Source organism: Cynocephalus volans, chromosome 8 (assembly GCF_027409185.1).
Source record: "Cynocephalus volans isolate mCynVol1 chromosome 8, mCynVol1.pri, whole genome shotgun sequence".
Lineage (NCBI taxonomy): Eukaryota > Metazoa > Chordata > Mammalia > Dermoptera > Cynocephalidae > Cynocephalus > Cynocephalus volans.
This window is the reverse complement of record NC_084467.1, coordinates 42,879,492-42,906,367: the sequence shown is the minus strand read 5'-3', so window position 1 is coordinate 42,906,367 and position 26,876 is coordinate 42,879,492. Positions and strand designations below refer to the sequence as shown.

The 26,876-nt window shown below is 36.6% G+C and overlaps 1 protein-coding gene across 1 annotated transcript in view; it reads right to left on the bottom strand.

The window, feature by feature from the left end:
• Positions 1-1,812: 1,812 nt before the first annotated feature.
• The window catches only part of RNF11 (ring finger protein 11), a 46,619-nt gene continuing 21,555 nt past the window's right edge, over positions 1,813-26,876 (bottom strand). The window contains exons 2-3 of the mRNA XM_063106898.1: positions 6,492-6,661; positions 1,813-4,888 (exon numbers count right to left, since the gene is read on the bottom strand). Of these exons, the coding sequence (XP_062962968.1) occupies positions 4,717-4,888; positions 6,492-6,661 (342 nt within the window). The 3' untranslated portion in view covers positions 1,813-4,716. The remainder of the gene's footprint in view (positions 4,889-6,491; positions 6,662-26,876) is intronic.

The window sequence follows — 26,876 nt, the reverse complement described above, 5'->3', positions numbered from 1 at the left end:
TGGGTGTAGTTTGTGATAGTGGTTAGGGACAAGGCTCATCAGAAAACTGCCTGCTCAAGGGGAGCTTTGCCTTTGCACTTCTTGCTACTCTCCAAGCTCCTTATAATGTACGTATTTCCCAGTGGGAACTTCCTCGAGATGGTAGCTTATTCTCCATCAGAATTATTCAGATTCCTTAGGACCTCACCTTTTCCCCATTTTCTCCTTCCCTTCATTTAATATCTGTTGAGCACCTACTATCCTGATCTCATGGGGCTTATTCTGATAGGGAAGACATATAAGTAAACAAAGAATTAGAGCCACAGAATAAATAAATGGGATGTATTTGGTCCAGAGGATAAGAAGCCAGCTATTTCAACAATGTGGGGAAGAGAACTGCAGAGCAGAAACAAACTATAGTGCAAAGAGACAAGACATAAAAGACTTTGCATTTTATTATTACTTTGGCAGCTGGCTGGTACAGGGATTGAGCCCTAGACCTTGGGGTTATGAGCACCACACGCTAACGAACTAAGCAAACCAGCCAGCCCTAAGAGCTTGCATTTTAGAAGGCACAGATAGTCTGTGAGGCTAGATGATAGAGAACTATGAAATGGAGAGGCAGAAAGCCAACTCATCTCTGTAAGGAGTTTAGATTTTATTCTCAGCACAGTGGGAAGCTATTAAAGTTTTAAGAAGGGGAATGACATCATCCTATTTAGTCACTTATTTTAGCTGCTGTGTAAAATAATAGATTATATAGGGCTGAACATGGAAGTTAGCCTCTAGTACCAATTGTTTTTGGTTTGTCTCAATTGCCAATAAAAATACCCTATTTTCTTTTCATCAACTACTAGACTTAGAGAAAAAAAGAGAATGCTTTCCATATGCCTTAGCATATGACAATCAGGCACTAAGACTCAGTGTGAGTTGGCATTTCATGTTCTTTGCTCTTCACAGGACATCAGAAACCCAATTATCAAAATCTATACACATGAGCAGGCTTTCTTACTTCAAAAGTAGCTTCAAAACCATTAACTCAAAGTTTAAGAGTCCAGAGAGCAGTACTTGCAACAATGGCCCATCTGAAAATGCCTTACTAGAGAGTAAGTAGCACCTGTCTCACAACCACACAGAATGCCTATGAATTATTCTTCTTCACGTCAAGATAATACCAAATAGTGATTATAAGTGTAAGCAAGGGCCATGAGGACTGGTTTGTGGAAAACAACTTCCCGTCTCCTCACTCTGCACCCTGTAAAATTATAGCTATTTATAATCTGCTTGCACAGTGCAGCTACCCTCATGGATAGAGGATCATTATTCTGCACTGTTTCAAAGCTAAGGATTGGCTCTAATTCTGGAATTGGCAGAATGTAGCCTATTCCTTGCATGGATAATGATGGAAGCCAATCTCAATATCTTCCTGATAGCACAGTCCAGGCTTCCCAATTCACACGATGCCTAAAACTTGCTTTCTTAAGAGACTGGATTAGCTACCATGGTGCCCCACCAGAGAAAAGCTGGGCTTTTTTTTTTTTTTTTTGCATAGCCAACCAAATCTTCTCACAGGCATTCAAAGTACTATCATGTACAAAACCATCTTAGGGCAAGCCCTTAGTTACCTTTTTCAATTTCTCAGTGCCAAGAGGTTATTATTACATCAGCTAAGATGCATTTTCATGCAAATGTAATCAGTTGACTGTGAGAAATGATTGCTACCCATTGGTTCTGTACATAGAGTTACCACCAAATTGTCTACATTTCTGAATTATGCTAAAAAACTTATCTTTTTGCCTGTTTACTACTTTCAGTCTCAGGACCACAGGCAGCTTTGTTTTCGACTACTTTATTAAGTATTGCTCCTTTTTAAAAATGCACGCTTCCTTATGAAGGAGCTTTGTATACAGAGAATCTGTCACCTCAATGTTCGTTGTTCTATAAAATCATACTGTTTTACACCACAGGGTAGACATTGATAGTAGGGGGCAAGTCTTCTAATGCTGATTTAAGAGATTCCCTATAAAGAACACTCACAGAATTTAAAAAGTTTAGGTCAAGTAAAGTACAAATATCTGAAAATATTTCATCTTGTTGGGTTTTGTATTTAACAGGATAAGATTCTTTTGTTTTCTCCTGTTCAGGCTTTTCAGACATTTCAAATCACACAACCAAGCTTGAACACTTCTTGCCCATATCTAAATAGTGTGCGCCTATTATTTCGCTTTAGACACTTAGAAGCTGTCAAGCTTCTAAGTATATGATTAGGTAATATTAAATGTCAAGCAACAAAAACACTTCCCAAAAGTATATATGCCTAATATCTAGAGATTTAAAAGTAATGCATTAATTTATACATGACTGTTTTAAAGGATTAGATATCTTAAGGAATATTCTTATGTAATCAATTCTAACTTTAGCCCTTCACAGCTGTATTGTAACCTTATTTAACAACTCAGTAGAAGCCAAAATTGATAATTCTTTTTTTTTTTTTTTTTTTTTCTTTTCTTTTTCGTGACCGGCACTCAGCCAGTGAGTGCAGTGGCCAGTCCCATATAGGATCCGAACCCGCGGCGGGAGCGTCGCCGCGCTCCCAGCGCCGCACTCTCCCGAGTGCGCCACGGGCTCGGCCCCAAAATTGATAATTCTTAACATGGTATGTGGAGAACAAAGTTAAAGAATACAAAGTGCCTAAAAAGGAAGCATTCTGCTCAATACTGGTTTCTTCAATATTAGTGCCAAACTTCTGTGAAAGAAGCCTTGTAATAAAGAAAGACTAACTGCAATGTGGAAGATGATTTTTAAAAAGTTCATTTGCTAATTTTAACAATCTAGAAAGAAAGTCTGACTGTAATACTTGACGACATAGCCATCATGTTTAAGTAGAAAACACAAGAATAAAAAAAATTATCATTGAAAATATTGCACAACTTCAGCTGTTTCCTCCAAATTTTCTTTATGTAATTGGGTGAATACAAATTAATGAAATAAATTTAAGCAAGATACATGTAACAATTTAACAGAACCTGATAAGCTAATTTGTTTCAATTTTTCTCAAATTCATCTTTAAGTCTTTCCATCATGGGGCTCATAAGAAAATTAACCAACATATAGATATTACAGTTGAATACCAAATCTTTAAAAAGTACTTATGACATACTAAATTCCTCTATTATGCAATTATGAAGAACCTTCAAGATACTTGTATTTTGTATGTAGAAAAGTGTTAGGGTCAAATATTCAACTCAATATAAAATAATAAGAAACACTTCTGATTTCTTTGTTAGGTTGAGATTGCTTCTCCTTTTGCTAATGAATGATTTTTAGATGGAATATCACCGAGCTGAACAAATAAGTCACCTTTGAGTAGTACATAAGGAAAAATAAACACATGCTAAGTGGATAAAACATTACTACTACACCTTTACTAGACCATCTCTACCTCTAACATTTCAGAAGCTTAGAGATTTAGAGTATTCTTACATTAACTGCAAGAAAAGATAAAGGAGAAATTCCTTCTTTTTTGAAATCACAATTATGAAGTCATGTGATTATACAAATCCTGCATTTGTGTGCAAAACATGAAACACATTTATCTTTATTTTTCCTGCCTAGTCCTATAAGTCAGCTAGCAGGACTTAACAGATACCTTTCCAAGAAACAGAGACTGAGATGTGTTTTTATATAATTTCAATACCCTCAACACTACAGTAATGAGAGATGCAGTATCCTTTTGCTATGGTTCAAGACAACAGGGAAGGAGGTCACACGAAAGAGAATAAATCAAAATTTTTACAACTGAGAAACTACTTCTCGTTAAGTTTCACCATGGTGCCACGTTCATTTTTACATAAGTGGAAGTATGGTGACATAATTCAAGCTCAATAAATCAGAAATCTTATCTTAATATTTAAATTTACCTTGACTTTTATTTATCACCATTTTAACAACCAAAATAATTAGATAAAACACATAGGAAAGGGAAATATTAAACCCCACTTTACTAGAGTTGGCTTCTTGACACATTAAGTCATTTTTTATAGAAAAGGGATAGTGCATCTCAGTTTGCTTACAAGCTAGGAGATCACTTTGAATTCTGCATTTCCTAACTGCAAACAGAATATAGCACTTATAACAAGTTATAAATAAACTGGTTTTCAAGCATAGAGCCAGCCCCAACGATAATAATACACTATTTAAAAAGACCTAAGGCAATGAATTCCATTTCCAATGGAAAAAAAAAGAACTGTGCAAACAAGCTTAAAACTACTTTTTTTTTTTTTGTGCCAGTGTTATAAAATGTAGCTTTAATAAAACCTTGACCCAAATGCCAGCAACTTCAGAAAAGAGTGGGAGGTGGGGTGGGGTGGAGAAGAAAGTTATTTAGGAAAAAATAACCACTATCTTTTTCCTAATCTTCAACACACACAATTTAAACATATACAGCTGCTGTAACACTTTACACAATTCCTATGTACTGGAGCAATAACAAGATCTAAATACAACTATATTTTTAAACACTGGGTCAAGGCTTTATGTAAAAATACCATCCTACTTTTCCCTCTAAGTTTCTAAAATATCACATACTTTCCCCCAACATCTGCAGCCATCCAGGAATTTTTAGGAAATTTTTGTGCATGATCTTAATTCCTAATCCCTGGCTCTTTGGGCTCAGTGACAAAAGATCAAAACCACCAAAAGTGATGGTTCACTTGAAGTCAGACAAGAGACCCTGGCTCAATTAGTCTCATACGATGAAAGCAGTGCTGCATCAACTGGCTCCATGCAGGAGGGGCACGTGAAGGATCTCATCAACCAGTCATCTATACAGTCCAGGTGATAGATGTGCATGCACGGCAGAAATCGAATTGGGTCCCCATAAACAAAGTCCATCATACAGATCACACACCTGTTGAGGGTGAGGGAGAGAAATCACAAGGTATTTTTAGAGAAGTGGCTTATCCAGAATACTCTTTAAAATCCCACTACAAAGACAGTTAATCTGAGCAACACATTAGAATGCTTTGCCGGTCACCTCATCACCAAAACATGCAAATTCAAGTTTTTCTTAATAAGTGTTAATTCATCCATATTCTCTTATTTCAATCCCCTGCGAATTTTCAGGGCTTAAGCACAATCAACAGAGCAAAGAGAAAGGAACCAAATAGTGATCAAGTACATTGCTGTGCTTGTAAGATACCTATATAGCATAGGAAACAGCTAAAGGACAATGTGATACTTTTAAGTAGGAAAGCATCATAACTGATCAAACTTTGTTTCCTGGTACTGAGTTTTCAGTGTAATCCCAGAATAAGATAATTTTCATTTTAATAACAACTTGTAAAAACAGAACCATGAATTTCATCCTACTTACTGGGATGCTGTAAGTTAAAGCTCTCTTCATTAACCTTAGTTTCAAGTTCACTGCACTATTCCACAGGTTCAAGAAGCAACCCAATTCTGTAGTTTTCTAGAAGTCAGTGTTCTAGATAAAATATGCACTTAAGTATTAGCACTAAATGGTGCTATGGCTCAAACAGCCAAACATTAACAAAGTAAAAGTAGATTTTTTTTTTTTTCTTTTTTTCCTTTTTTTTAAAAGATGACCGGTAAGGGGATCTCAACCCTTGGCTTGGTGTTGTCAACACCATGCTCAGCTAGTGAGCCAACCAGCCATCCCTATATAGGATCCGAACCCGTGGCCTTGGTGTTATCAGCACAGAACTCTCCCGAGTGAGCCCTTAAAGTAGATTGTTTTGGTGAGGCCATTCTCAACTTAAAAGAATGGCTGTCCTCATTACGGATTATCACAATCATGAGCCCTAGAAACAAAAATTCCCCACAAGTGAAATTTTATCTTCAACTCATGCTTAACAAAATTATTTCATAAGTTAGATATAAGATTTTTTTCCTATCACTAAAAACCCTGGCAAACAATTTTACTGGCTACATAACCTACTAAAGTATTCCTGTATCACAATTTACTTAACTAAACACCTCTTCTTATTGGACAATTATGCCGCTTGGATTTTTTTTTTTCCCACTAAGTAAAACTATGGTGAATATTTTGTGCATGAAGCTCTAGTGGGGGAAGTGAGGTACATGTTTTGGGATGGATTCCTATGACTTTTCTCTCAAAGGATTTGGACCTTGTCTCAAAATGTACAGGTCCCTTGAGATATTGCTAAATCGCTTTCAAATAACCAGTTGACAAGGCCACCAGCAATGTTGGTCCTAGTTTACACATTCACATAGGTGGATGATTTTAACTACCATCAACTGTCATCTATATGTGTAAACAGCATATATACAATGGTGAGAACTCATACCACCATTTCTTAGTTATTTTTATATGAAAATCCTTCTTGAATACTACAATATTCTCTTGTATTAACTAAGGTGTTCCAATATATTTAATGTCTGACTTCCAAAATGCAGGAGAAAAAGCAAATTTTTCAAAAGCAAGTCTCTGAAAATAGACCTCTGAAATGTATAAATTTATTAAAACTTACTCCCGGATCTTTTTTTCTGATCCATCTCTTCCAGGGTCATAAACTCCTTTAGGCAGATGCTGTATAAGGCCTATTCTTTGAGCTATCCTAATTTGTTCCTCTTCAGTCAGCTGAGTTGCTAGCCGAGTTTGGCTAGGTGTTGGATGATAGACTGGAACTGGAACTTGTTCCTAAGTATTAAAAAACAGAGAAAATAATTATTTTTGAGAAGCCTGTTTTCTGGGGGTTATGTTTTCTTTTTCTTTCTGGGTTTTTTTTGTTTGTTTGTTTGTTTGTTTGTTTGTTTTTTGTGCCAGAGGTGAGAGGGAAAGAGGGCCCTGGAGAGAGAGAGGAAGCTGAGCTAGTTAGTGTCCAGCAGTATGATTGTGTTTCATCCTGCCTTAACTTAAGCTACTGGAATAAAACAGACACCCCCCACCCCCAAAAAATTCACTTTGATATCTCACCTCCTTTTAAAGGATTAAATACAAGCTTCACTGAAAAACTAGCATTGAATGTTAATTAAAGTATTTCCACATGAAGATCATATAACCCAGATATATTCATTCCTGATACACAAATAGACAAGTCAATATAAATAGATCTGCCATGCAATTACCAGTTGGACTGTACTCAATAAACTAAATATTCTGTAGGCTGTAATGAAGTTATGGCCTCAGTATACCAATATTTACATTAGAATTGGCCGTTATAGACTTATTTTTTTCTTTCCATATAGACAATAACCTTATAATTCATTATTTACTTATTTGAAAAAACTGATAATGTTGCAATAAACATAAAATAGCTTTTGGGTTTGAATACATATTCTGAGTGACCCATTAGTAATTAATCACCACAAATATGGTTGTGGGCACCTTTGCCTTAGATATTTACCTCTTCGAAGTTTAATATTTAGTAGGCACTTTCAATGCAGAAAATTTCTATGGTGGGAGTCAAAAAGACTGTCCCTGCTCTGTCACTTATTAGCTATATGACTTTGACCAAGTTATTTAACCTCCATGAGCCTCAATTTCTCCACACGTAAGGTACTAGGGCCATAGTAAAAATTAAATGAAAACTGCAAGTGCTGTCCTTGTTATTGTACCAGACATACATAAAAGCTCAGTAAATAAATGGTGGTTACTATTATTGCAGCTCTACTATGTGTGACTATAGAACAGTATTCCAAAATTTACTTTTAAGAAATGGATGGGACTCTAGCTAAAGTAAAAGTTTTTATTTTTTTTAATTAATTTATTTATTTTTGTCGTTTTTTCGTGACCGGCACTCAGCCAGTGAGTGCACTGGTCAGTCCTATATAGGATCCGAACCCGCGGCGGGAGCGTTGCCGCGCTCCCAGCGCAGCACTCTACCAAGTGGGCCACGGGCTCGGCCCTAAAGTAAAAGTTTTTAAAGCGGGTTTTGGAAGCCATCTAAGACCAACTCTCCCATTTTATAGGCCCAAGCTTGAATACAGTCACATGATTACTGACAATATTGGATATAGAATTCTGATCTCCTTTTTAAGTCAGTACTTTCCACTATGATTACTTGATTTCTACTATGATTTCCACTATGATGCTGGAGATGGAACGAGATTCTGTAAAGTTAAATGATTTAGATTTTGTTCATTTACATTACTTTGAAAAACAGTACACTGAAATGACATTTTAATATCATGCTCTAACCAACTGAGCTAACTGGCCAGCCTTCTATAAAGGGTTTTCATCTGTGTTAAGGTCCATCTTTACTAGAATTAAGAATTTCTAAGATCAAAGGCTGGCTGATTAGCTCAGTTGGTTACAGTGTGGTGTTACAACACCAAGGTTGAGGGTTTGGATCTTACTGGCCAGTCGCCAAAAAAAAAAAAAAATTCCAAGATCAAATATATCTTTAAATTACCCTTGTAAAATAGATTCTATTACTAGTAGTAAAGTAAACTCTAAACTCTAATCATACCTCCTGTCTTTCCTTATATTGAAACTCCTGCAGGCTATTTCAGATAGTTCTCACTTTAAGGATGAGGGAAAGTCAAATTTTTCTTACCTAAGCTAGAAAGAAGTGTTAAAACACTACTGGACAGTTTGTTTGTCTCACTTTGGCATTTCTGTCTAAAAAGTAGCCTCTAATCCACTGGATTTTTACAGTAAAAAAATTATTTTGTTGAAAGGAATTGTATTTATAATCACAATATTTAACGCTGAGCTACTCTAGTGGAATGGGGCTGGGATGGAGTGTGACCTAGGAGAGAGGAGGATCCCCAGCCCATGACCCCACCTTGGTTACCTTTGCAGAACCCTCAGAATCAATGGAATGCAGTTTGAAAAAAAAAACAAAAACACTACTACCATCGAAGATGGGATATTCAGTCTGAAGAATTATAAGATTTGAATCTCTCAGCTCTGCTATTTATTGTGGTGACATAGGCCAAGTCTCTTAATATCTTTAAATAAAGTACATTATAGCACCCATTTCAGAGGGCTGATGATGAAATCATATCAGATAACAAAGAGCACTGTAAATGCCAGCATTTGTAAATTAATAACCCTCTGTTTTCTCTCCATCAAATGATTCTCTGCTTTGTAGAGAATATAGTCTGCTTTGCAGACTATAAGCTAAGTGCTACTGTCCCTGGGTCTGGTTCTGATTTTCTGGCTTCTCAGTAAATACTAGAAACACTTTGGCTTCTGTTGTGACGCATGCCAGCTGAGTCTTCAACCCTCGGATTACCATTTCCAGTCTAGACTACCTTACTGATTCTCAGTCCCAGTCCTATTTGACCAATTTTGATAAACTGCCATCCATAAGATGATGACAACATATGAGGTCACATGGCAATAAACTATTGTAAGATTATGGGGTAATATGGGTAATCTACCAAAAAAACCTAAATTGTTTTAGAGCAAATAATCTCCAATCATGTTTTTCAAAGGCTAGATTTCTTCAGTATTGTGGTTCACATATATGTGCATGAAGAACACAAAAAGCACAACAGAAAAGGAAGGCTGTAATTTATAAAGAAACACTATACTAATAGACATGACAGAAGAAGACAAAAACCCTGCCTTTTAATTCACATTATGAATGTATTTTCTCCTTTGGTATTTTTTCTTAAACATAAAGGAATCCTCTCCTCAAAGTACCTTCCATATATTTAAAATGATTCAACAATCTAATTTCAGTTTACATGCAAATTTTCAGAAAGCCACAGAGAGAAAGAAATGACTAAGACCTCCTGATATTTTAAAGACGAATGCAACCTCACCCTTCTTACCACACATGCCTAATTTAAAATTTTAATTCCCATCTCAATTGTTAAAAAATGGATGGATATATTTGAGTTATCAATGAACTGTTTAATAACCAGAGAGCCACTGGTATCTTCTAGTTAGCAAAATGGAATCTCATTTCAGTTGTTGGCAAGAAGAGAATGAATGAAAGATTAGATAGGGGTATAAAAACAGTAATTTTGTAAATATTTGGATTTGGGGACAGTTCCCACCATTCCCCAACTGATGGCTTATAGTGCCTCAACTCTTTGTGTTAACAATATAATTAATGCTCAACAACTGCCTTCTTTCTGGGAGTGTGGAATTTTGGTACTTGCTAGGAAGTGGGTGCCTTGGGTGCTGAGTCTCCAGTGAACTTCCCTGGTAGACATCTCTTCACACATGTTATCACATGTTGGAGGAATTGAGCATATCCTGTGTAACTATACTAGGAGAGTAGTCTTGCAAGCTTGTGCCTGGTTTTCTCTCGACTTCACCCTATGTACCTTTCCCCTTTGCTGATTTTGCTTTGTATTCTTTTGCTATCATAAAATCATAGCTGTGCATGCAATTATATGCTGAGTCCTATGAGTCCTACTGAATCACCAAACCTGGGGACTGTCTTGAGGAACCCCAAAGCCAGTGTTATGGTTTGCTCCTACTTTATATTTACACAGCTACTGTGTTTCATTCTCAGCTGAAAACAAATGAAAAACTAAAAAGCTTGATTAGCATGTGTTTCAGGGCCTAAAAGTATGGAGCTGATGATAAAAAGGTACACAAACACACTTTTTAGATAATGTTCAGAATGATAGATGGTGCCTGCATTGACTCCTGTTTCAAATTTGAGTGTTCATCAGAATGCTCCCTTGTGAAAAAAGTATGCTTTGAATTTGACAATGTATATAACCACTTGTGTTTTCTTTTCTCAAAGTAAATTTAAAAATACCTCTGAAAGGTAAAATTAAATAAACAAAAGAAGAAGAAGAAAAAAAAAGGAATAAAAAGACTCCTGAAGAAACTAGTATTTTGAACATTTATTATTTAGTACAGAGAAAAGCACTTTCAAGATACAAACAGTGGGCTGGCTAGTTAGCTCAGTTGGTTAGAGCACAGCCTTATAACACCAAGGTCATGGGTTCAGACCTCCATAAAGGCCAGCCACAAAAAAAAAAAAAAGAAAAAAAGATACAGATTGTTATGCATTGAACTGTTTCTCCCAAAAAATTCATGCTGAAAGTCCTAACCACCAGTACCTGAGAATGTGATTATATCTGAAGAAAGGGTCTTTAAAGAGGTAATTAAGGTAAAATGAGGTCCATATGGGTGGGCCCTAACCTAAATATGGCTAGTGTCCTTATAAGGCGAGATCAAGACACAGAACAACATTACAGAGTAAAGTGAGGACAGTGAGAAGGCAGCCATCTAGATGTGAGCCAAGCAGAGGCCTTAGAAATCAAACACCTTGACCTTGAATTTCAGTTTCCAGAACTGTGAGAAAATAAATTTCTGTTGTTTAAGCCACCTAGTCTGTGATATTTATTACAGCAGCCATAGTAAACTAATACAGATATACGTTCTTGTTTAACCTCCTCCAATCCTTCAAGATAAATAGAGTTTAGGCTCAAATCCAAGTCTAACTAACATAGAACTTGTGCTTTACCACTAAGCCTCCCAAATGGAAATAACATAAGAGAAATGTTAACAGAAGCATAATGTACTGATTTGTTAATCACTCGGGGGAACATCACATCCAGATAACTTTAGCTATATATTTTAACAGTTTTGACCTAAAACTTTCTAGACAGTCTATCACAACCCTTCTACCTCTCAGACTGCTTCTTTTCAGGCTTATCCTCTTCTATCTAGCCATTGAGTGTTTCTCAAAGCTTTGCCCTGGCCTCTTCTCCTACTCTGTACTCTTCACCTAATAACTAGGTCTATATTGACAACTGAAATGATCTAGATATAAATGACTCTCAAATTTATATTTCCAGTCTAGATCTCTCTTTTAAATTCCAGGCTCTACTTAACAGTTCCAATTCAAAGTCTCAACAGTTCAAAATGCCAAAAAATGAATTCCCCTCCAAAATCTGGTCCTTAGGTACCATTAGAATTAAGTTGTAATTAGGCTTCCCTATCTTGACAAGTGGCATGACCACCTTTCTAGTTCTGTAAGACAGAGATATCCTTAGCACGTCCCTCTCTTACCCTTTACCATCCCACATTCAATACATCACAAGTTGTAGTGAATTTCTTGTTTTTTCTTTTTTATTTTTTTGGTGGCTGGCTGGTATAGGGATCCGAACTCTTGACCTTGGTGTTACCAACACCACACTCTAATCAACTGAGCTAAACAGCCAGCCCGTGAAGTTATTTTCTATATAAACAGAATCTATTCATTTCTTTCCATGTCTACTGCCAATACTTCAGTCTAAGCTCCCATTTCTTCCTTAGTATACAATATTAACTAGCAAATCTCAATTTGTTCTCTACTCAGAAGTTAGAGCAATCTTTTCAAAACAAATCCAACTCTACGCCCTATCCCTCCCCACACACCTTAAAACCCCTTCCTTTCAATAGTTTCCCACTGCTCTGAAGACAGAGGCCAAAGTCCTTAACAAGACCTCTAAGGCCCTGCATAGTCTATTATGGCAGTCACCTACCTCCCTCTCCTTCTGCATCTAACAATGCTTACTCATTGCTTTTTTAGCCCCACTGGTCTTCTCTCAGATCCTTCAAAGAACCATGGTCTCTCTTAGAGAGTCATAGCACCTGTGGTATTGTCTGCATGAAATACTCTCCCCCATCACTCTGCTTAAATATCTCCTTTCTTTCTTCAGAGCTCAAATCAACCATTACTTTCTCAGAAACGTTCCTTAACCATTCTCCTCTATTATTGGCTCTCATACTCAAGTAACTTTTCTTCACAGCATTTGTCACAACTGTAATTTTATAATTTGAACACTTGTCTTCGCTATTGTATTGTAAGATCCAGGAGAACAAGGATTGTGTCTGTATTTGCTCCTCACCAATTCCTTAGTACCTAGCACAGTCTCTGATACATAATACATAATAGGTGTCCAATGACTATTCACTGACTGGATGAACAAATGCTCTACTAAAAATGTTACCTAGCTAAAAATATACCCAGCCATCAACTTATCCCAGCGTTTCTTTTCATTTCAGTGTATTAAACATTTCCTGGAACCCCTAGCCAATTGCTCAATACTTAAAATTTGTGTACATGCCACCAACACTGGGATTTTTTTTTTGTTTTTGTTTTGGAAGTATATTCTTTAAGAAAGACTGACAATAATGGTACCTTCCTCTGCTGCTCTCCCCCACAATGTGAACCCTAAATGTTAGTCTGACGACCTGTGGAAAGTAATGTTTACAAATTGATCATTTCCAATCTACAAAGACACTTAGTACAAAAAGGAACACTATGAATCAGTTTATGAAAATCTAAACCATCAATGTATTAAATTGCTAATTAATATAAATGCTGGTCTTCAAAAGTGGTGTTGTGTTAAAACATAGAATGCCAGTAGGAAGACTGACCAAAAGAACTTGGGTATCAGTTATTCCTGAATGGAAAGGTCCCTGGATGTGTATCACAGCAAGAATAATCTGATTCAATTGGTTGCCCTCACTTCTATGTCTATGAATACAAAGTATTATTTTGTGCTTGGTCTAAAAAGGTGTGATTTTTGATAAATGTCTGTCCTCATCACTAGACTAAGTTTGACGAGGGCAGGGGCTGTCTGTTTTGTTTACCAATGTATAGTATCTACTCAGCGCAGTATGTGGCACATAGTTGGGACTCAATAAACATTACTGTATTACTGAATGATCTAAATTGAAGCATTCATGTTCCTATAATCTATGTCACATACATATCAGAATTTTGTAAACATACCGTGATAAAATTGCTAATGATTTGAATTAAGCCACAATAAAAGCAAGAAGGAAAACTTGATACAAAGTACAACCAACATTCCTTCTCTAAATAACTATATGGGCTTGTTGACTCACTCAAATTTCTACCTACCTATTCCCCAGGAACTTCAATGGGCCAAAAACCAATCCATAGTTGGTTAGAGAAAAGCCTTGCAACACCAAGGTCACAGGTTCAGATCCCCACACCATCCAGCAGCACCCCTCACCTCCCCGCCAAAACCCACAAAGTATCGCTTTCTACTTCCATATCCTTCTCAAACTCATACTGGGCCCTCCTATAATGATATCACTAGTCATCCAAGGCAGACATCTCATCTTTCCTGATTCCTTTGACTTCCTCCCTTCCCCTTTACCTCATTAGCTACTTAAGTCTCTTACAATCTTATCTAACTACCATTTCCTCATTATGGATAGAAGACATACATGTGCTTGCGCTGTGAGTTTAAATTTTGAGAAAGATGGAATTCACAATTGTAGAAGCAAATATATTTCAAATAAATTTAAACAATTTTCTCCTCGATGCTTTGTTTAGTTCTCCACGAGTCTGCATGCAAAACAACAAAAAGAACCCAAGAGAGTCCAAACAAAAGCATTTGCCTTAAACAAAAGCATTTGCCTTTAAAATTAAAATGTGCCTTACAGAAAAATGCAGGAACACAGGATTATAAAATATGCTGAGGCAGGGCAAAGGGAAAAGACACCAAAAAAACCAACGTCTGACCTTCTGATGAAAAGAATCTCTGAAGCATTCCAGTTTTTTGTTTATAACAAAGCATCTATAAAATGATGAATGATGTCAAGGATGTATTGGGCCCTAATCTTAGGGAGTTTATATGCCAAGAAAGACAGAAACAGATGGAAGTGTAAAATTTGTCCATCTGAAAGGCACTGCATTAAAAAAGTTGGATTCAGTTTAAGGAATATGATACAATTTCAGAAACTAAAACAATGCAGTGGGGAAGTGCCTAAATAATGTGCTGAGGCTGGAAATAGCACAAGTCTGGTTTGTGGTGAAGGAAAAATAAAGTCACTGCTAAAGAATGCAGCTTGTCACCAAAAGCTGTATCTTTTCCTCCAGTAGGAAATAAGAGCCAGCTCTTCTGATCTTTTTCTTTACAGCCTTACAAGCTGCTGCTGGCACCACCCCCTCCCCGGCTACAGTCTCCTACTTAGAATATTTTCTCTGAATTTTGCCAGACTTAGGAACATAAAATGGAGGATTTGGGATAGCTGGTCTCAATGTATATTCTAGTTCCAATGTTCCATGAATCTTGACCAAAACAAAGAACCCAAAGTCTAGCATTTATGTAGTTCCTGAACAATTGTACACATAGAGGAATAAAAGCCGGCATCACATCTATGATACTGAGAAATGATATGATTTTATAATTGAAAGCATACAAAAACTAGAGTGGCCTTCATGGAAAAAGAGCACTGCTTCCAGGGAGGTGGGTTGGGGTTTGTTTTGTTTGCTTGCGTAACAAAAAAATTTTTAAGTTGGTTCTTTCCATTACATAAATATTCACTAAGCACTCAGTGTACAGTATCTTAATTGTGGGAAAACTGGTAGGCATTATCACTACATGCACTCAGCATGAGCAAGTCATTAGATAAGCTTATTCATCCTTCTAAAGCTTCAAGACAGCTAAAATCAAGATCATATTTTGAGCACAGGCACCAATTATTTTACTTATTGAACACCCAGCCACATTCCAGACAATGTCTTAAGGGGATACAGTGTTCACCAAGACAAAGTCTCTGCCCATATGAAGCTTAAACTCCCTTTAGAAGAAGGATACAGGGCCGGCCCGTGGCTCACTCGGGAGAGTGCAGTGCTGATAACACCAAGGCCCCGGGTTCGGATCCCATATACGGATGGCCGGTTCGCTCACTGGCTGAGCGTGGTGCTGACAACACCAAGTCAAGGGTTAAGATCCCCTTACCGGTCATCTTTTAAAAAAAAAAAAAAAAAAAAAAAAAATAGAAGAAGGATACAGAGACAGTAAACAAGAAAACAAATGTAACCACAGCTTCTACTATCCCCAAATTGCCCAAGACCTGACAATTTCTGAAACAGGCATACCTTTCAGTGGACCCAATGGCTTGTCAACATTTGAGGCCTTGTACCTCCTGCCTGATAAAGAGGGGTCCAACCAGTCAGATTCTTTTTTCTCTTAGAAATTAGAGTTGGGAAACTGAATTAACTGATCTGAAAGGTCACAGAGCAGTCAATAAGAGCATAAATTGAGGTTATGAGGAAACTGATAGGATTAAAGACAGATTAGAAATGTAGAGTGAAGCAGCCCATAAGTGAAAAACCCTGAAACCCCTGGGTAAGAGAAATAGGAGAGTGACTGCCTTGGTTCTTTGGCAGCTTTCTGATTCTCACCCATGTGTATCATTCTTTGAGGTAATTTTACCTAAAACAAGAGTCTCCTAAACACCACCACCCATTTTCTTCCCTAAATTACACTATCTTTTTCATCCAACCAAGCAAACCGATTTTCAAAGGGGAAATGGTACCTACTTACTCACAAAGAATTGCTTACCATTGATACAGATCTCCAGGGTCACTGTAGACCAAGAGATATTCCTTTGACTTAGTATATGAATTATTACTGGGACCACTTCTTTATGACAGCCAAATAACTTCAGAATTTTTCTCTTTTAAGCATCCTATCTTTGAATTTTATCAGGTCAAATAAGAATGTAAATTTAAATAATTTTTCTTCCATCTTTAAGTGGAAGATGCAAATATTAAGTCTCTTGTTTGAAAACCAATAGCAGTTAAGTCCAAGATTCCTTTTCAAAAACCAGTAGCCATTGGGCTGGCTAGTTAGCTCACTTTATTACAGAGCAGTGCTAATAACACCAAGGTCAAGGGTTACGATCCCTGTACCAGCCAGCCATGAACCCAAAACAAGAAAAAAAGAAAAAAGAAAATGAGTAGCTGTTGAGGTGTTAAAAGATGAGAGCTTTTAAAAAAGGTATTAATTTCAAAAAGAATATGTCTATAGCAGCCCAGGGTTGGCTTTGGGGCTCAGGAAGTCTGGTATTGCATTTACTATACTAAGTTCTCCAACAGATGTCTTCTACCCTCTTTTTTTTAAAGTAAATTTTTTTAAGGACCTAAAGCTAACATCACCAATACAAATTAATTTCTTCCAAAGACTGCTGAGTGTTTGCTGTAAGAATGTTGCAAAATTAACTCTTTAGGAGGTATATTTCTTGCCTTCTAATAGTTTTTGAAGCTAAATGGGAAACGAGTCCATTCAATGTACACATCAATTAAATAAAAACATCAAAAAATTTTAAAAAGTACAATGAAATACAGTTTCACTGTAAGGCAAAAGGCCTACATTTAATTTAACACCTTTGAGATATAATTTGCATACAATTCACCCATTAAAATATACAATACAAGAAGACACAACAATCACAATTCCTTGAACTTGTTAAGACAAGTGAACAAATATGATGTTGATGGGGGAGGCGAGGGGTGAGGGAGGGAGGAAAAGGAGGAATTGGTAAAGAGACACAAAAACCAACTGCATTGTATATTGATAAATTAAAATAAAAAGAAAGAAATACACATTACAATGGTTTTTAGTATGTTCACAGAGTTATGCAACCATCACCAGTCAAATCTAGAACATTTTCATCACTCTCCCCCCAAAAAGACCCTATACTCACTGGCAATCACTCCCCATCTCCCTCCAAACTCCCTAGCCCTAGGTAACCACTAATCCACTGTCCCTATAGATTTACTTATTTTGGACATTTCATATAACTGGAATCATACTAATATGTACATGATCTTCTGTGGCTGGCCTTTCACTTAGCGGCTGGCCTTTCACTAAGCATGTTTTAAGTTTACCAACGCTGCAGCATGCATCAGAGCCACATTCCTTTTTATTGCTGAATATGCTGGTGCATCAGTATACCACATTTTGTTTAGCCACTGATGGACATTTGCGTTGTTTCTACTTTGGGCTGTTATTAATACTGTTATGAAAACTCATGTACAAGTTTTTGTGTGGACATACATTTTCATTTCTCTTGGGTATATATACCTCGGAGAGAAACTCTGTCCAACCTTTTGAAGAACTGCCGAACTGTTTCTCAAAGTACCTTCACCATCTTACATTCCCCCAGGAGTGTATGAGGGTTCCAATTTCTCCACATCGTTGCCAAAACTTATCTTTTTGATTACAGCCATCCTAGTGGGTATGAAGTATCTCACTATGGTTTTGATTTGCATTTCCCTGATAGCAAACGATGTAAAGCATTTTTTCATGTGCTTGTTGGCCTTTTTAAAATCGGTTTTTGTGTAAGAGTTTGTTATATCCCAGACACCAATCCCTTTTAAAAGAAATTATTTGCAAATATGTTCTTGCATTCTATGGGTTATCTTTTCACTTTCTTGATGGTATCCTTTGAAGCACAGATTTTTAATTTTGATGACATCCAATTTATTGTTTTGGTCACTTGTGCTTTTGATCATCATATCTAAAAAGGTTCTGCCTAACTAGCCAAGATCAGGAGGACTTATTCCTATATCTTCTGAGAGTTTTATAGTTTTAGCTCTTGTAGTTAGGTGTATGGACCAATGAGCTAATTTTTTTATATTAAAAAAAAGGGGTCAAACTTCATTTTGTATGTGGATATGCAGGTGTCCCAGCACCATTTTTTGAAAATTGTTTTGAAAGACCTACATTTTAGTATACGATTTTAACTAGAAGCCCAGTGAAATATTTTGGGTTGAGATTAAAGGAGCAGGGGTCTTAGAAGAGTACATATCTGAAGCAACCTGGGTCTCCTGAAGATACATAAAATTTGCTCAACTAAGCAGGTTTTCTATACCCTCTAGTCAGATCAGTTGCTGCATTTTGTGCAAAGGTGGTTCCTATTTTTTTAATTGTGTATTTATATTTTTTTCATATTTTACCTTATTTTTTCAAATTTATTTTTAAAGTTGACATAAAATTCTATGTATCATGTACATGTTCTGAAGTGTGCATACACTGGTTATGTGTGTATGGAATGGTCAAATCTAGCTAATTAACAAATGCAATACCTCACATAAGTTATCACATATATATCTGTTGAAGACATAATTTTTCAGCTGACTCTAACTCCATTTTTTCATGAGGTGAGATTCACATAAAATAAAATTAACATTTTAAAGTGAACAATTCAGTGGCATTTAGTATGTTCACAATGTTGTGGGACCACCACCTCTTTCTACTTCCAAAACATTTTCATCTCTCCACATAAAGCCATCCACCCACCATTCCCTCTTTCCCCAGCCCCTGGCAACCACGTGTTTCTATGGATTTACTTATTCTGGTATTTCATATAAATGAAATGTGACCATTTGTGTCTGGCTTCCTACACTTACTGTAATGTATTTGAAGTTCATCCACACTGCAGTGTGTATTAACCCCATTATAAAATATAAACAGTGAATTAGTCTAATATTGGTTTGTTTTTTTTTTTTAGAAAGATGACTGGTAAGGGGATCTTAACCCTTGGCTTGGTGTTGTCAGCACCACGCTCACCCAGTGAAAGAACTGGCCATCCCTATATAGGATCCAAACCTATGGCCTTGGTGTTAGCAGCACCGCACTCTCCTGAGTGAGCCATGGCCCGGCCCAGTGTAATATTGTTTTGAGAGTTCCTTGCAAGCAGGGTACTACTATCAGCTAAAGAATGTTTGGTTTCAACAATATAACTTGGAATGCAAAGGTAGGCAAATAAATCAGTGGAAACCAACTTTGCTTTTTATACTTCAAGTGTTATACTACAAAAGGACAGATCATTAACAAATATCAAAATAGCTTTCTAAAGTATACAAACCACTCTTATTTTAGAATTATGAAATGAAATCCAATGATAAAACATGCTCTGTACCAGAAGTCATGAAAATCTGGCTCAGTCTGGTATTACAAAATAACTATGTGATCTCCTCATATCCATTCAGTCGAATTTCCAGGAGTTACAATGTAGAGGATATCATCAAATGTTCTTAAATATTTGGCCTATATATAGCAGGCACTGAAGAATTACTAAAGAGGTATGACATAAAGGCTATTTTTTAACAGGTTACTTAGACAAAATGTATTGGAGAAGGCAAAGGAAAATAGGTAGAAACAGACATTTGAGGTAGACCAGAAGTTGTTAATTTGGGGTCCAGGGATTTAAAGAAGCAGGCCCATTCCTTGAAATTGCATGAAGAATTTCTGTGCATCTTTCTAGTGAGAGGTTTGTGGCTTTCAGTTTCTCAAGAGTTATTACCAAAGAAAGGGTTAAGAAACACTGACCTGAAAACAGATGGTTGCCATAGAAACAGAAAAATGATTTGAAAAATGATTTGAAGAGAAAACACAGGATTTGGGCTGATTAAACTCACGGAAATAAGGGGGGGGGGTGTCTTGATTTTTGATGCAAAGTCTCTCAAGAAATCCTCCCTAACAACTCTAACTAAAAGTTTGTTTTCCCACATCAAGCCTAAGGACCTGCCTTGCCTGTAACTTCTACTGTTTCAAATTTGTATCTTATAGATGGCACATAGTACCTAACAGGGCTAGTGACATCACAGGCCCAGCAAAGTTGAAAAAACTGTAAACTTGAAGGTGCCTTACATCACTCTGCAAACAAATTTATAATTTGGGCTTAATAATTTTTTCTATTTCAAATTCAAGTTACAGGTTCCATGGTTGAAAAACAATGAAACTGCTTGGAAATTAGGCAGTATTGTCTTTTTCTTGCAGAGTTTCTGAACCCAAAACATAGTCTTTGCCCTAATGAGAGGTCTCCTTGCCCTCCAGATAGGTTATAAGATCCATTTAACCTTGAACGGAGTGTCCCAATTTGAGGCTACCTACCAAAAGTAGTGCTAATTTTAGTAGAGAATATCAAAAGCTGTCTTCTGTAAGTGACTTCTGACTGCAAAACATACAGTTTCAGGAACTTACCTGGAAGTTGCCTCCAACTTTTTGGTCCAGTGGCTCCTCACCTCTACTCAGTTTATTGACAGGGCCAGATTTCCTAAGGTGAGTTTTAGTTCCTGCTCATTTGACCATATCAGCTCTTAACCCAAATATTCAATTTCCATCTGCTGATCCCATAGTGGACCATCTAGATCTCTGCACCCAGATTATTTGGGCCTCTTAACTTCCTACAGTCCACATGCGTGTGCCTATCTCCAGTTTGCCTTTCCATCTTGTTAAAATAGAAGAGCTATCAAAAGAATAGTTAACAACCCAGATGTCTGCTGTAACACCATGATCAAGGGTTCAGATCCCCATATCGGCCAGCTGGCAAAAAACCAAACCAAACCAAACCAAAACAAAACAACACCTAGATGTCCATCAAATAGTTAAAGCAGTTAAATAATGGTACATATACCAGGCAGCCCTAGAGAAGAATGAAGAAGCTGTTTAGGTACTCTTAGGGAAACATTTTCAAGATACAGTAAGTGAAAAAGGAAGGTGCAGAATTGTACTTATAGTAGGCTACTTTTTGTGTAAAGGGGTGGGGAAGAACTACTTGTATTTGCTTAAAGGTGTATAAAATCTTTTGAAGGCTCCACGAAAATATTATGTCCTTCTGGCTGGAGGACAGAAGATCTGTACTCTTCTAAATTTTGATCACACGAATGTATTACTTAATACAAAATTAGGATTTTAGGTTGGCTGGTTAGCTCAGTTGGTTAGAGTGTAGGATTGTAACACCAAGGTCAAGGGTTCAAATCTCCATACTGGCCAGACCCCTCCCCCCAAATTAGGATTTTTGTCTTCTTTTACATAGGCCAATCCTACTACCTCTGTTTTGGATTTGTTTCCTTCTCAGAAACCTTATACTACAGATGTTTGCTGTTCTCCCTATTCAACCTCTTCTCACCATCCTTCCCATTAGCTTAAAACACAATTAAGTCTTTCTCATGAAAAATAAATCTCCCTTCAACTCCACATCATCTGGTGTTAACCTATTTCTATACCTCTTTAAGCCAATCTTCACATCAAACAATCTATTCTTGACTTTTTTATTCCCTAATTTCCTGAATACATTCCTAGCAATCCATTAAGTTCTGCTGTTTTGGTCTCTTCAATGTCAACAGAAATCACCCATACCTCTTCATCTCTATTGTCAACACCCTAGCTAACAATCTCTCACTTCTGCTAATACAATGGCTTTCCATATCCCCTACTGGTTCCTTACAATTGTTCTGAGAGAACACTTAAAAATGCAAATTTAATTTGTATAATCACCCACCCTCCCAACCCTTCTTAAAATCCTTTAGTGGCTAGCTTTCTTCCACTGCTCTAGGATAAAGTCCAAAATCCTTAAAAGATAATAAATGTAAAGGCCCTAGCACAAACCATCTTAATGTCTATTCCTAGTGTACAAACATGTGCTCACTTCTCTAAAATGCTCCTACAGAGGCTAGTTTGGATTCCCAGGAGATCTCCTTTGATATGCTAGACAAAAAAGAATATTTTTATTTTAAAAATCTTATTTTTTAGCTCCATACCTTGGAATAATGTTTTTCAAACTGCAAGTCATAACTTACTGTGGGTTGTAAAATCAGGTTTGGAGGGTCGCAGTTAGCACCTCTTGAAAATGAAATAAAATAAATCATAAATAGTAAGGGTCACTAATGTTTTATGAAATGTTTCCATTTTTAAAATTAATTATTTTATTTTAATTATTTTAATTTATTTTTTGCACAGCTGGCCAGTAGATGGATTGAACTCTAGACCTTGGTGCTATCAGCATTATGCTCTAACCAACTGAGCTAACCAGCAAGCCCCATTTTTTAAAAATTAATTTTAATCGACAAATAAAAATTGAATATATTTGTTCCCATTGTTATAAAGTGAAGCATGATAGAAAAATTACTGTGAGTTACCAGAGAAAGTCTGAAAGCCTAGGCTAGCCGGTTAGCTCAGTTAGTTAGAGTGTAGTACTGCAACAGCAAAGTCAAGGGTTCGGATCCCCATGTGGGCAGCTGCCAATAAATAAAATGAATGAATGAATGAAGGAAGAAATGGAGGGGCTGGCTGGTTAGCTCAGTTGGTTAGAGCTAGAGCTATAACACCAAGGTCCAGGGTTCAGATCCCCATGCTGGCCAGCCGCAAAAAAAAAAAAAAAAAAAAAAAAAAAAAAAAATTAATAGAAAAAATTCTGAGGCTTTAGAGAACCATGACAATTTTTTTAAAAAGTCTGAAAGCCCATATAGTCTTAGCAATTTTTTTTAGATGCTGCTGCTGTTCTCCTTTTAACACAAAATTCTGTTTAAATCAATGACAAAGAAATTATCCTTCGAGTTAATTTTCTCAATAGACTTAAGAAAGTCATTTAAAAATGTCACCATTTCATGCTACTTAATCTTAATGAGGTCTAACAGTTCACCTAATAGCATTGAAACAACAAAATTCAACTGAATTCATGCACCACACACCTATCAGAACTTTGTGGTTTAAACCCCCAAAGGCTTTGTGGTTTCTGGCAGCAGTGATATGAGCTCATGACCTGCCACTCTGAGACTGCCTCTCAGGGATTTTTTTTTGTGCCATGGAAACTTTTGGCAGTCTGATGAAAACTATGGACCCCTTCTCAGATAGGGTTTTTGAATGAATAAAATTAAATACATTAAGATTACAATGGAAATTAATTATACTGAATACAGTTCTATCCCTGACCTTTTTTTTTTTTTTTTGACCGGTAAGGGGATCGCAACACTTGGCTTGGTGTCAGCCGCACCACGCTCAGCCAGTGAGCGTACTGGCCATCCCTATATAGGATCCGAACGCCGCACTCTCCCAAGTGAGCCGCGGGGTCGACCCTATCCCTGACCTTTATAAGTCTCTGGTGGACCTCAATTTTAGTGCTTCTCAATCTAAAGATTACACTGATCTTAAGAACTTAGATCTACAAGGAGTTCATTAAATCATGTTTTAAGGGCTAACCATTTTTGAGAAACAAAATCCAGGAGTGACAAAAAAATTCCAGATAATGAAACACAGTGGAGGAAGTGAGGCATATGTAAAAAAGGAAACATTAGTAATCTTATCTCAATATAAAGAACGTTCTTTCTTTCAACTTTTATATGCATGTGAATCTCCTGCTAGAACTGACTTTATTTAAGCAAATCTGTGCCAAACTTTAAAAAAAAATTAACTTACCCAAACTCCAAAATAGTTTATTCACAAATGAAAACACTCACAGCCACTGCCTCTGCGATCTCTCTATTGGCAATTGCTAGCAAATATTATGACATGCTTGATTATCTGGTTTTCTTTTTTTTTTTTTGTCATTTTTTCGTGACCGGCACTCAGCCAGTGAGTGCACTGGTCATTCCTATATAGGATCCGAACCCGCGGCGGGAGCGTTGCCGTGCTCCCAGCGCAGCACTCTATCGAGTGCGCCACAGGCTCGGCCCCTGATTACCTGGTTTTCTGATAGGCAAATTATTAGAAGTAAGAAGAGGTACTGCGAGGGCAGACAAATTACAGTAGATGAAGAACTATCTGATGGTAAGAAAAAAATGATAAAAAGCAGGTGCAAGAATTCAGAAAGCAGAATAATTCACAGATTTCACCCATTAACACAAATTGTTTTAAATAATTCAAAGGACTCTGGATGCACCATTCTATTACCTCCAGAGTGAAAAACATGAATTAAAACCAGGCATAGAGACTTGAGTCTATTTAGAAAATCCCAAGTACTCTAACCAAAACCTCCTAGAATAAGTTTAGTAAGGTTGAACATTATAAGAATATACACAAATCAACTGCATTTCTAAATACCAGCAATGAACAACTGGAAACCAAAATAAAAATTTTAAATACTGTTTACAATACCCCCAAAATTGAAATACTTAAGGTATAAATTTAACTTGTGCAAGATCTGTATGCTAAAAACTAATTTCAAAAAATTAACATATGACCTATGGGCCTCGGCCAATCAACAAAATTTAAACTTATAACTCATAGTACCTAACAGCGCCTTGCCAATGGTATTACACCACAAAAATCTAAACAATCTACAAATATTTCATGTATAGTTTATTGGTTCTTGACAGTAATACTGTCATTTCTACTTTTAGAGGTTCTTAAGACTATACAACAATTTTCAATGGCTTTGAATTTAAATGCTGCATAAAATTAAAAGTACAGAGGATGGAGTAAGTTTAGTGTTTCTGCACTTTTCCTTCTAATACCTTTTCCTACATGTGTTATTTGATCATGAGCTGATTATTAACTCTTTTTTGACAACAGAAATATTCAATTACTGACCGACAAGCTTTAGCCTCCATTTCTCACCAATCCTTAATTCACTGAAGTATTTTAGAAGAGAATAGGAAAAGATATCTCTTACTTAAAAACATTTTGTTCTAGTTGTTATGATAATCATTGTTTTCATGACCAAATATCAAAACATGATTTTAAGGGGCTGTCTAGAAAATGTATTTTAGATGCTAAAATATAAGAATTTCTATATTATGTAAGTGATTTATAGGGACACTGGATCAAAGCATTTGACATACGAATTATCCCAGAAAATTCAGGATGAATGATCATAAGAAAAGGAGCTACATTATAAAACATTTTTTAAAAACCCTAATTCATTCATTCAGCAAAGAATACCCACTACTGTGTGTCAAGCACTGTGCTAAATATTTTCATACATTAACTCATTTAATCTTTGCACCATTTTTCAGTCGAAGAAACAGAAAATTAAGGACCTAATTGAGGCCAGAGAAGAAGAAGGGGTTTGCTTAGAGTGGACATGTTTGAGTTAAAAACTCCAGGAGGACCCAGATCACATGGGAGTCCCAACAGTTTTGTGAATTTTTCTTTCAAGACTTCTCTCTACCAGGTTCTCACAGTGAAAAATCTCATGCTTCCAGCAAGTGGAGGGGAAAAGGAATCATTTTAAAATCTCAGAACATTTTGTTCTTAACATTTTGTTTCTTAGAAACAATTTTAAAATTGAAACTATTTTACCAGAGTTTAACATACCTGGGGAAAGGGAACTATCCAACTCCAGCCTCCTCTAGAGATCCTGTCCCATATAAGGGGAGAAAAAACTGAGAAGCACTGAGAATTGCAAACTAAAACAAAAAATATCACCACACACCTATTAGAAGGGTGAAAATCCAAAACACTGACAATGCCAAATGCTGGCAACGATGTGGAACAACATAAACTCTCATTCATTGTGTGGGAATGCAAACTGGTATAGCCACTTTGGTAGACAGTTTGATAGTTCCTTACAAAACTAAGCATATTCTTACCATTGATAGAGCAAACTGTGCCCCTTGGTATTTACCCAAAGGAGCTGAAAAGTTAGGTCAACCAAAAACCTACACACAGATGTTTACAACAGCTTTATTTAAAACTGCCCAAATTTGGAAGCAACTAAGATGTCCTTTAGCAGACGAATGGATAAACTGTAGTCGATCCATACAATGGAATATTATTCAGCACTAAAAAGAAATGCAGCACTATCAAGCCATGAAAACACATGGAGGAACTTTAAATGCATATCACCAAGTGAAGGAAGACAATCTGAAAATGCTACATATAATATAATCCCAACTATACAACATTATGGAAATGGCAAAACTATGGAGGCAGTAGAATGATCAGTGATTGCCAGGAATTGGGGGGAGGGATAAATAGACAAAACAGAATATTTAGGGCAGTGAAACTATTATGTATAATACTGTAATGATGGATACAGCCATTAAATATTTGCCAAATTCATGTACAACACCAAGAGTGAACCCTAACGTAATGCTTCGGGTGATAATGTTTGGACAACAATCAGATGTTTCAATGTAGGTTAATTAAAAAAAAAAAAAATTTAATGTTGCTGTATCAAAATCCCAGATGGCTTATTTGTAGCAACTGGCCACTGATCCTAAAATTCATATGAAAATACAAGAGAATGGGGCTGACTCATTAGCTGAGTTGGTTAGAACGTGGTGCTAACAACACCAAGGTCCAGGGTTCAACCCCTTTACTGGCCATCTGCCAAACAAGACAACACAAAACAAAACAAAACAAGGGACTGAGAATAGTCAAAACAATCTTGAAAAATAAGAACAAAGAAGATTCACACTTCCTGATTTCAAAACTTACTAACCTATAGTGAAGTT